The 18,274-nt window shown below is 33.2% G+C and overlaps 1 protein-coding gene across 1 annotated transcript; it reads left to right on the plus strand.

Annotated features, from left to right (window-relative positions):
• The first annotated feature begins 638 nt into the window (after positions 1–638).
• LOC125048677 lies at positions 639–18,213 on the plus strand. Its single transcript, XM_047647490.1, has 21 exons — positions 639–888; positions 978–1,095; positions 1,171–1,277; positions 1,644–1,809; positions 1,947–2,069; positions 2,433–2,700; positions 3,435–3,598; positions 4,462–4,610; positions 6,164–6,299; positions 7,146–7,277; positions 8,145–8,281; positions 9,242–9,268; positions 9,520–9,687; positions 10,084–10,300; positions 10,719–10,862; positions 11,407–11,956; positions 13,074–13,354; positions 13,515–13,684; positions 16,517–16,969; positions 17,365–17,422; positions 17,857–18,213. The coding sequence occupies exons 1-21, from the start codon at positions 782–784 to the stop codon at positions 18,187–18,189; spliced, it is 4,008 nt and encodes a 1,335-aa protein (XP_047503446.1). The 5' UTR covers positions 639–781; the 3' UTR covers positions 18,190–18,213.
• Positions 18,214–18,274: the final 61 nt, after the last annotated feature.

An 18,274-nucleotide genomic window follows, 5' to 3' on the forward strand; every position in this document is an offset into this window, starting at 1 on the left:
TGTACTTGATAGAAACTCTCTTGCACAAGAAATAAATATTGAATATTTCATTTATTGAAAGTGTCTATGTCACCGTAAAATAGACTTCACGTGTTAGTTTTTTTTGGAATGGGAATGTTGGCCTAATGGGCCGCCGCGGGGTGGCCAATCACCTGAAAGGCAGGACGGAAGCTTTAGAAGTGAGCAATCAGCGAAGAACTTAGTATAGGTCCACGCTCTCCCTGGTGAAGGCGGTCTTTTACTCCAATCTGATTTTGCTTTGCGGTTTTTAATTGGTCATTGGCTACGGTGATTGGATCATCCAGATCTGTTAGAACGTATCGGAGTCTCCTATAACCCAATTTTGTCGGGAAGTGGAACTGTGTGTTACATTATATTAACTGTACTTTTTTTTTTTTTTTTTTAATATTATGGCAACAGCTTCAACTTTATGTTAACTGTACTTTTGGGTATCGAATAAATAGATGCTGTAATCTGTGATGGCAGTTTACTCTGGAAATTGTCTTCTACTCTGTGCGTATCTTGTTTATATATAGAAAATATCTATATTATACCAACAAATACTTGGCCTAAAGGTCTAGATACCAGGCCATAAACTCCAAAAAAAAAAAAAAAAACCAACAAATATACTCTTATATCTAATCTGTGAAGATAACCTTCGGCGGCCGGGGCTTTAGAATGATATATAAACAAAAAGACCAAATTTAATAATTTAGGATTTTCTATGATTATTTGACTGAATTATGAAATTATTATTTTAGTAGATATTTGTATAAACACAATGGATTCAGAAGCTCCTGATCAGGCTTCTCTAAATGTTTTAAACGAGTCGAGTGACGATAACACAATAACAAACAAATTTAAAAGCCGAGCAAAGAAGAGAAAACGGTTTGTTTTAAAAAAAAATTGTTTTATAAATTTATCTTATGCTTCATTTAATATTATTATGAAATAAATAATATGTTGAAACATTTCAGAGAGTCTAGTACAGAGGACGAAGTCCTTCCAGATAATACACTTGAAATGGAGAAAAATCTTCACGCCTCAGCCGCAAGAAATAATTTAGATGATACCAGTGTGAAAAAAATACTGAAAGTATGTTATCTATCTATTTATGGGCAAAAAAAAAATGCTGTACAATAAATTCTTACATATTTCTATATTTCACAGAAAGTGGTGACAAATGATCATGTTCTGGCTTTTGTCAAAATGCGTGAAAAAGAAGAAACTGTTGAGGCTGGAGAAAATGTACAACCAATCACCAGGGCTAAAGCCAAGTAAGTTCAGTGAAAATGCTTCTTAGGGCATTGTACATATGTTTTATAATATTAGATTACTCGTTAAAATAATCTATTTATTTTTTCAAACCAAAACTCTACTTGTCATAGCAAACTACACTAAAATAATACAATTATATTAATTATCATGCAAGAAATTATGCAACACAGGTCAAAATAGGTAAAATAAACCTGAAGCTGTATTAAATTGAATCTTGATCTATGGTTAAATTGAAATACTATTTGACATATTATGTATTATTAATAAATTTATGCAATGATTATTTTTAATATACATCATTACAGCTACAGATTATATTTGAAAGAGTTTATTAATCATTGATTACTTACTATTGCTCTCAACAGGGAGTTGATGAAAGCCTCACCTAAATCAGCACCATGGAATTTAGAATTGACACCAATTAAACATATACATGTGAAAACCAGACCAGAGGTAAAAGCTCTCATTGCCCAAGAACTACCTGACGATGAAGATGATGAAGAGTATCAGCCAACTAATGATGAAGTTCAGGTAATAACAAACTTGAATTGAAACTAAATACATTGTCAGTAATATACATAATATATGAGGTTAATTCATATTAAGTTTAGGGTTATATGTTGTAGCGTGTTATCTGTGTATACAAAACTTAATCTAGACATTTTCAGAGTGATGATGACCATGCTACTTGTAGCGACATTGATTCTCTCCCGGCTACACCTTCTACACCTAAAAGCCAAACAAAAACTGCATCTGCAGTTATTACAGACGGACCTTTTAAAGTTCCACAGGTAAATACATATTAGTGTGTTGTAAATAATGACATGAAATATACTTTTACCTAAGTAGGTAAAAGTATATTTAAATGTAAAAATTAATTTATCAAAATCAAACTTCTACTATTAAAGATGTTATTTTGTCTGTATTTTGAATATAATTTTTTACATAAGGAAATTATTTAAGTGCAAAAAAAATTATGTATTATATTATTTAATTAGATAATTATTGATTATTTAGATAACTTACGTCCCAACAAAAAGGATTTTTTTTTAAATATTCGTGACCATATTTATATAAAAGTATTAATACACTGTTCCAAACACCATCTATAGGGTTACACAGACATATCTTAAGCAATTACAACCACATTTCAGGAGACAGTTTCCCAGGCTCGCAGACAACTCGATCTGGAAGAGGAAGCTACGATAGCTCTTCGTACTCGGTCCAAACTGAGTCTTTCAGAAACTCCAATAGAGCATATAGAGAGTTCTTTTGTACCGCCAGATGATTTACCACACCCAGATGTTGATGATTTGTGGAATGACTTCTTAAAGGAGTGCCTCAACCCAGCAGCCAATGCTAGAAATGAGGATGATGATGAAGCCGACCCAGAGTATAATGTGGCAGCTGATCCCGATGCAGGTAAAATTCAATAATACATATAATATTTGTATTTACACTCATACATTCTCACAACTCAGCCACAGTTGCAAAATTATTAATAATACATCTACATCTAAGAACTTGTATGTATTTTTTTAATAGTAAAATCTATTAATACATACAAACACACATTGATATTTGATTTATTTATTTATTTATTTAATAACAGCACAATGGCCAAACTTAGACTAAAAAACAATAAACAATACAATAAAATACAATTAAGATTTACAACACAGGGTAGCATTACCCCCTTATCCCCTCCAGGTACACTCTGAAAGCACAGTATACCACTCCCATAAGCTTCCCAAACAGGTCGCTCTCCGGTGAAGAGTCGAGAAACCCATTAAGCAGTGAGAGTAGCCGGGGAATGGGCGCTTGTTGTCGCTGGACAGTGCGAGCCGAACGCACAGCGAAAAGGTTATGTTTCCGGCAGCGGCAATATTTGTCCGGGACGTATAGCCTCATGATCTCTCCCAGCAAGTATGCGCTTTCCGTTTCATTGATATGTGCCTTCTGTGCTGCAGCAAGCAACTGACACTAATACTAACTGCATGTCAGTTGCACTTGTATATTTTCATATTTTTTATTAATTTAAGAGTTGTTTCGGCATTCTTGCAGACTCCATGACCCATCCTCCCTTGTCGGCCCCCAGTTTTACCGCATAATCTTATCAATTCAAGCAATTCATGTGAACCTTATTCCATTTTTAGTTGAAGAAGATGAAGAATCTCTTGAGAACAGTCTGATAAAGATTTCAAAAAAGGAATTAAATGACTTGGTCACAGAACTTTTTAATGTTATGCCCGAATCAGAGCTTACTCCACAATTGAATAACAGCGAACAAATGAATAATATTCAAATTAATGGGAAAGAGGTAAGTGTCTTATTATTAATATATATAATAAAAATATGGAAATTAAAAAAATATATATAGTTTACTAAATGTTAGTTGATATAGTTCAATTGTAATTTCTACTATTACTTTTGTTGGGAGGCGTGCACTTTTTATAGTATACTAGCGGATCCGACAGACGTCCTCTACACACATAAAAAACATATAATGTAATTCATTCTCGACTCCACTTGAACACAAAAAATTTCATCAAAATCTGTCCAGTCGTTTAGGAGTTAACCTACGAACACATGCACAGAAGATTTATATATATAGCAGCTGTTTATTTGCTGTATAGATAAATAACCTAGTTACCGGCTGCAGCGCCATCTGCCGGGCCGATATGTGAATCTAAACGCATACAAAAAATTCATTAAAATCGGTCCAGCCGTTTACGAGGAGTTCAATAACACACTCGTACGCAACCGTCGTTCCACAACCAGCTGGCCACCGATGTATTTGAACCGATTCGGCTAAGGGTCCTTCAAGAAAACAGCGTACCAATTCTTAAAAGGCCGACAACGCACTCTCGAGCACTCTGGCATTGAGAGCGTCCATGGGCAGCGATATCACTTAACATCAGATGAGCCTCCTGCTGTTCTGTCTTCCTGTTCTATAAAAAAATGAAACAGTTTAATAACAAAACAAATCAACTAAATTATGATTCTAAAGAGTAATAGAAAAATAAATCAAGTATCAAGTAAGTTTAATCCACAAAATATATCAAACTTTTAGGGATAACATACTATTTTTTTTTAATTTGCCGCACTTTTTCGGTATCTTCTTTCATTAGCCAGACTCTATATAATAGTTAAATAAATAGTTAACGGTAAAACAATTTCTAGCCGTCGTCCATATGGGAAGGTAAGCAAGAACCAATTTCCGACGAGGATAGGTCTTCCAAAAGACTTCAGTTTGAGAAAAATGATCCACCACGCCTTTCTATTGGAAAGACAGAGCACGAGGAAAATGAAGATATTGGTGATATTGTTATGTATGTATACAAATTAAAATAATATATTTAGTACAATTTCTCAAATCAAGAGAAATGGCAAAAAAGCTCTCCTTCAAAATAAAAACGAATTTGTTTTAAAAAATATTTGTTGTATGTAATTGTAATAATCCAAAAATTAATAAAAAAACAAATGTTCTCTATGAGCAATAGGCGTGGTGAATTAGGGGCATATAAATATATGGGGCATACGGTGCAACAACGCCGAGTATATAAAAAACCAGTGGTGCCACCTTTTAGGTCCGCGCCTCAGATTTCTGTGTCTGTTTTGTGGTCATTATTTTTCTTCATACGCAAGTCGGTGACCAGCCTGAGTTTTAGGGTTATTTAAATATGAATAATTTTTAACACAATTATAAAAACTTTTGGTCTAAGATCCCGCTATACAACGACCTTCACCGAGATGCTTATTTAATGAAACTTATTTTATATATAATTTAATATGTCAATAAATATAATCCATATGGGTTGCCTAGCAAATTTCAGTCCAGAGTATGTTTAATTAATTTAAAAAAAAAATATTTTTTTAAACATTTCACCGGTATGATTATTGGATAAATTCTATACCAATCGAAAGTATGAAGCCCATAGAATATGCAAACGTTAGGTTGTTTTTAATCAATTAATTATTTATGTGTATATTTTTTATGTGACAGTAAAGTATATATACATCTTTAGTATAAAAGAAGGTTATAGTGATACATATATAATACTACCCTGATTAAAAATATTGATTGAAAAAAGTTCAAAAAATTTACTACATGCAAATTAAAAAAAAATTTTTTTTTTTAAATATTAATTTAATGATATTCATCGGCTATAACGACCAACCGCTTCTTGTCTCAGCAAAACAAAACAATACAAACGATTTTAAATCTTATTTAAAGGCATTGAATGAATATTTAGTCATATTATTACCTACACACTTTCTCTCAACGAACAGTTTCAGCCAACAACGATTTCGGAGGCTGTAACAATTTTGCAAAAATTTGTTGCCTTTAACGAACAGTTTGATACTGGTGATACTCATACCTTAAGGAGTATGAAACGTAAAATGCAAAAAATATTTGAGACTGGACCAAAATGATTGATTACTTTTGTACCTAATTATTTCGTAATAAATATTTTTGTTTCTTTTTTGACTCGTTTACATATTATAATATTAACATACCATATTATAACCCATACCTACCTATTCTAGATATCTAACTATGATAATATAACTTGTAGATAGTGTACATACATATTAACTATACCTGTGTATATATAATATATGACATTGCTTATAACGACTATCGGATATAACGTCGGCAACTATACGGTCCCTTCAATGTCGTTATAACCGGTTTTGACTGTAATTATTTTATTACATAAAGCGGATTTTATTCATTAATAAAGTCGCTAAATTCACCAAATTTATTCAATGATAATATAATCTTGCCAATGAAGATATTAGGCACCTACTACTATTTCAATAAACAAAATATATAAATAAATCTACGGCTCCTTTTAATGTTTTGGAACCATCTAACCAGAGCAGGACCAATAACAGTGCACATGAGAGAGGAACATGTAGAAGAGCCAATGGAAGTGGTAGAACCCCCGCCAGCTGTTCGAAGTGCCATCGAAACCCCTGATAACACACTGAAGGTTGTTATTGAGGATGATGTGGTGAGTTCATATATTTTGCTAGATTGGGTGTGAGATAAAAATTGTTTGATGAAAGGTGACCTTCTGTGCTTGATACACGCTGTTGACTTTTTGGGTCTAAAGCAAGCGACTGTTAATGCGCACTTAGAAAGTCCATTGGTCCACAGCAGGGGATCGAACCTACGACCACAAGCTTCAGGCCAACACTACTTTTTAAAACTTTTTTATTTGTACCCTCTTTATATGCATATTTTTGTATTAAAAAATTATTTAATTTCAGTTAAACCCAAAACTACAGTTTTGGAATTGAAAAATTGTTTTTGTTAGGGACTATAGAACCTATTCAAATAGATATTTTGAAGTGAAAACTTCTTTAGCGGCGTTGTATACTTTTTTGGAATGGGTAAAAAATGTTAAACTCGCGTCAGGACACGTGACCTGATCGAAAATTCGTAAGACGGATGGAGAGTAGACAGCTGGCGCGGCGTATTAAATGTAATATCAATTGTCATGTTTGTGTACGATAGCGCAATAAATAAATATTGTATTCTACCACATAAATGATAGTACTTTTATACTGATAATTAAAAGCAATTCGTGCAAAATTATTCCCTAACCATTCCAAAATATCTAAAATGCACAACGTTAATATTCAAGTTTTTACTTCTGCCGGCACTCCCGGAGTACAACCCGTCGTTTTTTTAATGTGTTTAGTATATTGGCTTTAAACATTCATAATTTTAATACACGGATACAAACGTCAAGTTTTTTTTACGTATTAATTATCATTATAAGTCTATATATCGCGTTACGACCAAGTGAATAAGAAAAAAGTTAAGAAAATACAACAAAACTATCTTTTTTTAGATAACAGATGAGCAAATATTGATACTTCAACAACAGTTGCGCATGCACATACAAATGGCGACATCGAATTTTCTTTTGCTTTTTGTCAATCCAGCATACTGGACATACGCACCTAAATATAAAGAGTATTTGGTAAGTTTTAATTTTATTAATAAGTGTTTTGGCAAGTGATTTTTTGAGATTTTTTTATTTCAAACTAGCTAAAGTTGTAAAATTTAAAGGAAAAATTTCTTTTTTGTTTAATAAATAAAGAAGTTCATCGAACTTAACACATGAAACTAATTAAAGCTAATTCAACCATATAATCGAAGCAGCCCAGACCTAGTTTAAATAAAGGCCCTTTTTTGTAAAAACTAGATTTTACAGCTTCTCGGCCATAGATCTGCCTGAATGCGTGCCTGATAGGCCTTTATTTAAATTTATGAAAAAAAATAAACAATACATAAAATATCTATCATTTATATCATAGCCTATGGAGAAAATTGAAAGAAAAACATACACACATACTTTTCTTGGATATTAGTGTTGCCAGTAAATAAAAATTAAACATACAACGAGAATAATTTAAACTCATGCAGGCTAACTTAGTATTTTTTTAAATAAAACAATGTACACTAAAAAATACAGTTCTAGGCTTAAATAAATATGACACAAACTTAGGAACAACTGATATGATTTTTCGATATGAGGTTTTGTTACCTGTACTATTAATATAATATACGTCGCCATCGTAATTATTAATGCAAGAAAGAAAAAAATGCATTTTAGTTGGATTTTTGTTAGATGCTGGTAGATATTATAAGTAAAATTATTTATTGTACGCACCAAGAAATTACAGAAAATAAACTCAACACAATGGCGACGGTAGTATCAATTTCAGCCGCCGGCCAAGAAAAGTATATGGCACTGTAACTCTCGCTGGGTATTACATCGAAACAATGTTGTTAGTTTAATCCTGCTAAAATCTAATTTTTACAACTTCATTGTATCATCTTGCAGGAAACCTTACAAGGTATGGTGGAAAAACAGGAAAATTCAGTCGCAAGAGTGTGTAACTTGTCGCCTGCTCTTGAACTGGTCAAAAGCTGGGAAGACTGCGTCTCAAAAGATACGCCTGAGAATAAGAAGATGGTTCAGTAAGTGGTAACGTGGTGGTGGATTTTAATTTAATCGGATTAGATTGCGCCATCAACCGATTTGTTTCGTCATCCACCCAGGTCTTGTACCGTGTGGCACAAGCAACACACACACGTAGCCGCATGTCAATTGTCAAAAGTAGGCTTAAAAATTATGAGGGTGCAAATTTATTCCTGAGCATTGAACATTTTTAATGTATGCCATGGGCTCTCAACAAGTGTTTAAAATATAATTTAAATATTAAAGAAACAAATAAAAAAGTGTGTGTGTGTCAGCTACGACGCACGATTGGAGTTTACTCCTTACGAACGATAAAATGGCGATAATGTTCTGTGGCTGTCGACCATATTTTCATACTAAAAGTAGTAATAAACCGTACCTACATCATCTATGCCCAAATAGGATTTTCTTTCTGTGACCAAAGTTACCTTTATAGTAAGAGAAGAATAAGAATGAACATTCTTTTTAGTTTTAATTTCACTGACCATTACTATTGACAAAACTCTATGGCACGCTAGACAATCTACTTTTATTTTTTACACCTGTCAACACTGACAATGTTGTAACGTGGCTGTCAAAACGTGAATTCAAAATAGAAAAGTCTGTGTAATGTATTCCATCTCATTCTTTTACACGTTCAATCCTACAGATATATATGTTTGTCTCTTTCTACATAACGCCTCAACTTTTCGTGTTACACTTGATTTTACTCCTTATAAAATTTCCGTACCGGGCCTTATAACTCAAATCGTAGCTGTAGCCGTCTTTCACTTGGAAGAGAATGAATCCCATCATTTATTTTTAATTTGTAAGCATTATTTACGGTTTGATAACCCAAGAATGCGTGGCAATTCTAGAATTTCAATTATGTGTTTGATACTGTACTGATTTTTTTATTATTGTAAATAATGTATAGTAATTCAGAATATCTTGTTTCTCATTTTTGCGTCTAATTTCAGATTCATTCAATCCGAAGCGGATAAATGGTGAGATTAATTATTGTATAAAAATTAAGTTAAGTGATTTTAAATAATAAAATTACATTGATTATTAACTCTTGTACAATTTAAGTAACGTAAAAATAATTCAATGTGTATTTCTAGAAAATATAAATTTAATCTACTTTGCTGAATACACTTAAATGTCGCACTTTACATGTTTTTTCTTTAATAATAATAATAGTAGCTAAACGCAGTTATTTTTTCGATTGATTTTATAGATAATTTTTTTTGTTTAGTCGTCGAAGAAGTATGGGTAAGAATTACTACACAGGAGATTTCCCGGAGGAATTCAAAAAAGTGACCGCTAACAGTTCTGTGTTCCTCTACCCTTATTTGTTACCTGCCACGCCCTATCGGGGAGTGGAAATCAAGAGGCGAACATGTTATTTACCTTCTGAAGATAAGTAAGTCAAAAACCAATTTATTTTACACACCACATTAAATCATATAAAACAGTTCACGCGAGTACTACATTCATTAAAACTTGATTCGAGGAAATTTTTTGCTCATCTCAACAACTTACAATAGTACACAGTAAGAGAGTCTTCTTTTTAATAGAGACTGTAAGTAGTGTTATTGGACATTTGTCTATGTTAATTATCCCTTTAAGTAAATTAGATTAGTTTTAAATTACTTATTTGTAGTTATCGTAATGTTAAATGATATCTTTGTGCAGAGAAAATTTTCAATAATAAAAAACATCCAGTTAATTTAATTTATTTGTTATAAGTATTCCTGCTAGTTCTTATAATAATAGCCATAGAATAACAAATGAAAATTAAAGGATATTACTATTTCAGATTAATAATCTTAGGGATAGACCAATTTTGGTCCTACGTAGAAGCGAATCCGGATTTGTACCCGCCTCCGCCGATAAAAAACATGCGTCATCGGTGGGGTATAGGAATCACATTAGACCTAGTGTGCAAGTATATGTTCCCTTGGATAAGCCCTAAGACCTTAGCAGGGCATGTTTCTGCAGTAAGGAAGAACAAACAGACTGATCACATAATTACCGTAAGTCCAACCTAACACATCTTATGATATTCGTGACCATGCAGGATGAAGAGAAACATCAGGACAGACAGAAAAAAAAGATTTAAGTTTTTTTTTTAAAGAAAATAACTTCTAAAGAGGTTATAAGGTTTCTTCTATAACAAAGAATTCCTTTAACAATTGTTTTCTAAATTCAACAAGACTAACCATAGACAAATTTCGAAAGCAGTATAGAACTAATAGTTTGATTGTTTTTATATCCGCAAGAGATGCACTTTTCTGCTGCAGCATTTTTATATTAGTGCGACATAAGCCATTGATCATATAAACCGTGTGAGGTTCTAGAACCAAAAAACATTGGATTTTTAGTTATGTTTATGAAATAAACTTGACAATAGTATCGTAAAGTTTTTCGTCTTGAAATTCGGGCGTTTTTCAGAAATACTTCAAAACACGAGAAGTACCTAAAACAAAGCATGTCTTGATTCCGTTTAACGCAGAACTGACATTGTATGAGCAACCTGAATCAGAAATACCAACGATCTGGGTACGATACCTTGCGAAAAGCAGTAAGAGATTTAGGGTAAGTTAGATGAAATTTAAAAATCAGTATTTATTTATAAGTAATCTTACAGTTACACGTCCATATTATAAAAGAAACCACTTAGATTTTTTTTAAAGCTAAAACAGATTACATTGATAAACACCATATATGAAACATAATACATATGTACATTAATAGATAGATAGAGATAATAAAACTGAAATTAAACATTAACTAAATTTACCTTTTTTACTACTCTAAGTAAAGTCAAAATTTCTGGTAAAACCCGAAACATTGGTGAATTATGCAAATAATTAGTGTTCGTACGATTGCACATGAAACAATTGTAAATATCTTGTTGTATGTTAATTGTTGTTTTATTATAATTGTTTAGATATTGAAAAAACATGCTTCACCTATTTCAATATTTGGCATAGATTTTGAAGCACATAATAAATTTTATTATTTTTAAAGTTTCTAAGAGATGCCCTTTAACTAACGCTCATAAAAATGTTGTTATATATAACTATTTTACACACACATGTTCCGTTTTGCGAATACATAAATTTATGTAATTTTATAGAAACACTTGCAAAAGAAACGTCCAACACATTTTCAACCGCCAAAAGGCATTGAAATATCCCAATTCAATATCATTGAAGAACCAAAGCCTCCATTACCTATACAATTCACACAAGAGATCGTTTCTAACCGGATAAACTTGCATCCGGTTAAACCGGCTAACCCGGACAGAGTGGATGTAGTAATAGACCAAACAACAAACGAAATAGACCCGGAAAACGAATTAGAGCCAATAGAAGAGTCAGAAGTTATAATGGACACGGAACATTGCTCATGTTGTGTTCTATTAAGAAAAATATCGAAATATAAACAGAAAAGAATAACTGAATATGTGAAGAAGTTTGTTGTCAAAATGCAGTGTCCCTGTCGGAGTATAAGATATCCGAAAATTACGAATCGATTGAAAATATTGTTGAGCTATTATAAAAATTGTTCTAAGAATGTGTTTACTGATTTGAAAAGTAGGATCGAAGCTGCTAAAAAGCCGGGGGTTTGTAAATTAGGTATAGCTAAGGAAGCAGAGGAGAGACTCACTGATGCCAAAGATCGAGGTAAGATTATTTTTAATAGCAAGAAACTATTTAAAACGACTTTTTTTAATTCTTTACGATAAACTTTTTAAATCTTAATTGCAATATTGTCGCCAAATCGTCTATGCTTATAACTAACACAGTGATTGTTGTAATGCACGAAATTATAAAGTTTAATCTTTTTGACTACATCTAAAATCCATTTCAGATTATTTATTATTTTCAATTTTATCAAGGCTTAAAAAATACAAATTGAACATTCATAATGTCAAGAACTCGCCAAAGCTTCTCTAAGCAAGATGGCGTCGCAGTAAACCCTGCACTATGCTTATAAACACGTATGTTTCACGTGTTAATTACTATTATTCAAATACGCATATTTTAACTTCGACAAAGTTAAACGCTAAGACAGTATTAAGATTAGACAGGCGAAGACAAGCATGCTACATAATCGTCGAAAAGACTAATCTGTGACTGTTTTGTGTCAATGATATAAAAAAAAATATTTTTAATCATAGATTCTTTAATAAATTAGTGTCCAATAACACAACTTACAGTCTTTATTAAAGGGAAGTCACTTTCTTGTGTACTATTTTTTTGAAGTTATACTTCTTTAGGAGCGTTATAAAAAAATGATGAGAGTGAAATTTTATGATGCGCGCGCACCATGACGCAAAATTAACAGAATGAAGTTGCCCACGGAAGATGCTACGGGATTGGACATAATTTAAAAACAACATTCGAATAATAATAGAATTTATGTTACACTTAATGTAAGAGAATAATAATAAATATTTATTTATTTAATTTTTCAAATGTAAACTGAACTTTATTGACTATAATGACTCCTTTTCCAGTCTTTGAAAAGGAGGACGGAAGGACCAATTAAATAATTGTAATTAATTATTTGCATGCAATCAAAAACTATTTTTAATAATGCCAAAGAAGTATAACTTCTTACGCGCGTACATAAGTCCACCGTACACGCACCCTTTTTTCCCCCACTTACCATTGTTTAACACTTAAGACTCAATAAATTGTTGTTGGATTTTAGCATACGGGAAATTAAGATTGAAAATTGTGTAAGTATATTAATTTTATTAAATAAAATATAATATTGAAATCTTTTACTTTACAGAATTTGTAAGAACATTTCTAATGAGATTATCCCTGCGTCAAAATAAAATTAGAAATACACAGGCAAAGAGAGCTCTGTTTACAATCCTATCTCGATTTAACTCAGAGGGAGACGATCCTATTAAATTAATGGAAGATATTTATAAAGCTTGCGACGTGGAATTAGCTGACACGTATAATGAATTTTTGGGTTTTCTTAACCCCGAACAAGCAGACGAAATTGATAAATTTCGAGAGTATTTTATAAGCAATGCTATAGATGACTTGATTCAGAAGACTGAGGTAAGTTATGGCATGAACTTATCTTTTTTCGAACAGGCAAGAGAAAGTTTCACCCATTCGTATACTTTGTTGCCTTGTTGTCAATCTTTGACAGTTCGAACTCGAAATAATTTATTAAATACAATTTTATAAAAATAATTTTCATGAGATTTTTTTTCAGGAAATTGTAACTGATAAAAGCAAAAAAATTAACATTTTAAAGTACCTTTCTACGTTGTCTCGTAACAGTCCATTGTCGTGTGTGATGTGCACGAATCTTATGGACAATATGCACCAATACCCACAACTGGCACGATATTGTTTCTCATTATTTCCACATCGAAGGAAAGTGTACGTATCAAACTACATATTTAGAAATAGGACAAAGTTATTGTTTTTAAACATAACGAAGCATTTTTTTCTTAGAATTAAATCTTGAACTAAATTTAATACGTTTTTTTTGTTCAAAAATCATATTTACACATATATATATATATATATGTAATTTTTAAATATATTATAGCTGTCGTAGAATTTTTTTTTTTTTTTTTTTTTCTGCGGTTATTTGCAATCAGCCCCAAGGCTATGAGCAAATTTTTTCTGTGGTGCTGTCATGTGGAGTGACTTCCCATTGGAAGCATCTACTCATCTTCTGTCTAGAGCTACTGCCGGTCTTCTAGCTCTAGAATATGGTGACGTTTTAGTCGACTCACATACTGTCTAATGGTGAGTTGGCGAGCAAGTGTATTCGGGTGACAGCTTAGCCGCTCTTTGTACTTAGCTGCCAGTCTCCGGATTTCTTCTTTGATTGTTCTTATGTTGAGGTGCTCGTGAACTTCGTTGTTTGTAATGTACCAGGGTACTTTTGCAACTGCTCTTAGGATCTTGTTCTGTTGTCGCTGGAGTATGTTTATGTTGGTATCACTTGCGCTGCCCCATAGTTGGAGGCCATATGTCCAAATGGGCTTAAGGATGACTTTATATATAAGAAGTTTGTTATCTAGAGAAAGTTTTGAGTTTCTACCTAGCATCCAGTAAAGGCTGTTGTACTTTAGCTGTAGCTCCTGCTTTTTACATTTGATGTGGTGCCTCCACGTTAATCCACGATCAATGTGTAAGCCAAGATATCTTACATGGTCGCTGTGGGGCAGAATACATTGGTCCAACTTTACAGGTGGGCAGTCTCCTCTTCTAAGGGTGAAGGTCACGTGTACTGACTTCGCGGCACTAGCTTTTATTTTCCATTTTTGCAGCCATTCGTTAACTTTGTCAAGGCCTTTCTGCAAGTCCTCTGATGCAAGTCCTGGGTCTTTATTGCTTGCTAATATAGCGGTGTCGTCTGCAAATGTTGCTGTGGTTATTCCTGGCAATAGCGGCAGGTCAGCAGTGTACAACGTGTAGAGCATGGGCCCGAGAACAGATCCTTGTGGTACCCCGGCATCAATGTTTTGAAATTCCGAAGTGGCGTCACCTTCTTTTACATAAAATATGCGATCCTCTAGGTAAGATTTGAATATTGGAAAGTAAGAGTGGGAAATATTCTGCTTGATCTTACATAGCAGGCCTTTGTGCCAGACCTTGTCAAATGCTTGTTGGATATCCAGAAATGCTGATGAGCAGTATTCCCTTTGTTCTAAGGACTTTCTTATGGCGTCACATACTCTGTGAGCTTGTTCCACTGTGCCATGGTATTGTCTGAAGCCGAATTGATGATCTGGTATTACTTTGCGCTCCACAAGGCTTGGCACAATTCTACGAAGTATTGTCTTTTCCAATACCTTGGAAAGAGTAGGCAACAGACTGATTGGTCGGTAGGATGTTTTTTCGGTCATCAGTTTGCCAGCCTTATAAATCATGATGATTTCTGAGATTTTCCACGCAACTGGGAAGTAGCCTATTCGTAACATAGCATTGAAGAGTATAGTGATGAAGATTATAGCCTTTCTCGGTAGTTCCATCAATACTTCTTTAGTTATCAGGTCGTAACCTGGTGCCTTTTTACTGTCCAGGCATTTGATAGTTTTTATGACTTCTGCAGGCGACACAGGTCTAGGGGGATGATCCATTTGAAGGTCTTGATTTAGAACTTGGTCAACATATTCATCTGATGAGTTGTCCAGTGTTACATTAGGTTTAAAGGAGCTTGTTAGATAGTTCGCAAACAAGTCCGCTTTGTCCTGGCTCGTTCTGGCCCAGCCGTTTTCCTTTTTAATTGGGGCTTTTGATTTGTTAGGTTGGCTACAAGAACGGGTGATTTTCCAGAGCGAATAGTTGCTGGCCTTAGTAGCGGTTAGAGACTCCAACTTTGCTTGCATTGTTAAGTCATTAACATTCTTTATAGCTTCCTTCAATTCTACAATGGCTTTATTAAGGGCTGTCTTGTCTTGTGGATGACGACTCAGTTGCCAAACTCTGCGCAATCTGCGTTTCTCCTGAATCATCATCTTTATTTCCAATGGTATATTTGTGTGCTGGTTTTTGTGTTCAGTAGTAGGCGTGCTTCTCCACGCAGCAGCTTGTATGAGATTAGTAAACTGCACTAGTGCTGTTTCAATTTCCTCTGCTTCTTTAAGTCTGACATTTAGATTAAGGTTTTCATCTATGTGTTCCCTGAAGGAAGGCCAATCAGTTTGCTGGTTATACAATCTTATCGGTCTCTCAACTTCAATTATAGTGGAGCTGACAGTTAATAAGACTGGAGTGTGATCAGATGAACCATCAGCACATGATTCGATCTTCATGTATTGTTTAGAGAGTCCTTTTGTTAGGAAGAAATCGAGGATGTCCGGGATTCGATTGTGATCAGCTGGCCAGTTGGTAGGTTCTGATGGAGCAATTATATTTAGGTGATTTGTATTGATGCTCAACATCAATTGTCTTCCCCTAGTTGTTATTAATCTTGACCCCCAATGCACATGTTTGGAGTTCCAGTCGCCTCCTGTTATAAAGCGATTGCCTAGAGTCGAGAAGAAATGAGAGAACAGGTCGGCGTCTATTCGATGTTTTGGTGGACAGTAAACAGCTGAGACATTAAAGTATCCACCTCTGTCTTGTAGAATTAGTATTTTTTTTAAACATGATTAGTTCTAGTTTGTAAATAAATTGCAATTATCAGACACACAGTTTATTGATAATACTTTAATGTGGATAAAAATCTTAATTCATTTTACATTTATACTTTAGGCGCATCGTGACAAGTGATGAATTAAGGAGTAATTCCAAACAGACATCGCCACAAACTCAAATAGCACCAAATGAATCTCTAAGCAGCAACGATAATGGGATATTAAGATCCAATAACAATGGTCAAATTACGATTTTAAACAAAGACAAAATAAATGCACAAGTCGTTGCTTTACAAGCTGTTGACCCACAAGAAAGTATCACCTCAGATCAAACGCAAGATCAATTAAGCAGCGAAATTCAAAATAAAGAAATAAATAGCCACGAAAATGATGGTAACGATGACGAAGTAGAAGCAGGTAATGAAAATAGTGAATCAGAAAACGAAAATCAAAGTGGAACAGAAAATCAAGATCAAGAAATCAATGAATCAGACGACAGTCATGGGGATGAAACTGAACAAGGGGCGTTAATGATATGTGAAGATAATATTGATGTTATCTGCCTTTCTAGGTAAGTGATAAATATAATAATATTACAGTCAAAATCTGTTATAACGACATCGAAGGGACTACTCATAATTGGTCGTAAACCGATAGTCGTAACAGCCGATGACGTTGTATTAAGTACCTAATACAATAGAATTCAGCCGGGACCTTTGATTTTGGACAATATAACCGGTATTTTGTTCTAAACGATGTCGTCGTAAACGGTTTTGACTGTAAATATATATGGAGTTTATGTTTTGCTGCTATTCGAACCGAACCCAGGGCCAAATTAAGAAATAAAGCTACCGATAACTCACCTGCGCAAGTTTTATTATATTTAAAAATGCTTTTATACTTATTCCAGATGAGAATAAATTTATTGAGATAAAAAAAGTTTTAATATTATCATGTTTTTTACAGTGATAAAAGTAATGATGAGGCAGACGATGTAGAGGAAAAGCCATTGGTGGATATAAAAGTAAGTTTTTTTAAAGATAAACTAGTTATTTTTTAATCCCGATCTAAAATAACGTATTCAACGGAATATAAGTGTTTATCTTGAGTGTATTTATTACCAGAGTATTTTATATGCGTAAGATAGATTTGAAACATTTCAGTAAAACCTTTGTCCTCTTTTTTTTAAAATTAAATTATAATATTTCTACGCAATAAGTTAAGCATTCCAGGTCTATTGAAACGATATCCTTTTCTGCAAATGAATTCCACAATAGAAACATTCAGGTGGTGATTTCAGACCTTTGTAACATAGCATAATATTGAGACTGGCATAAAGTTATTGCCATAAAAAAAAACGTAGCATATGGTATACATAGGTGTGTTAATAAAATATTAAAAGAAAGAAGAATAAGATATAAGAAGATCGTAAAAAACTTATTGTTACTCTTATTTCAGGAAGAAAAAAGCGATGATAAAATTTGTGATATTATCGAAGAAGAATTTATCCCAATTGATGAAAACACACTAAAGACAGAGGTAGATCCGCTAAGTGATTATGATCAAGAAAAGACAATAGATGTTGAATGGGGGAGAGAGGAAGATAAATTAATTCTTGAAGTTCTTATACAGCTGAACCCAGAAGAGAGAATAGACAATTCGATTGATGAGATAGTTGAGATACTTGAAAAAAAGAATATTCCACAGATTATCGCAAAAACACTTACAAAGAAGTCCTTGTATGATATTAGAGCTAGAATTTTGTATTTATTGCAAGTACTATTGAAATGATACATTATAATTTTATTCAAATCATTACTTAGTGTTTAAAATTAAAACCCCTGTATATAATACGATTATAGCTCATATCCAGATG

This window comes from Pieris napi, chromosome 1 (genome assembly GCF_905475465.1).
Source record: "Pieris napi chromosome 1, ilPieNapi1.2, whole genome shotgun sequence".
Classification (NCBI taxonomy): Eukaryota; Metazoa; Arthropoda; class Insecta; order Lepidoptera; family Pieridae; genus Pieris; species Pieris napi.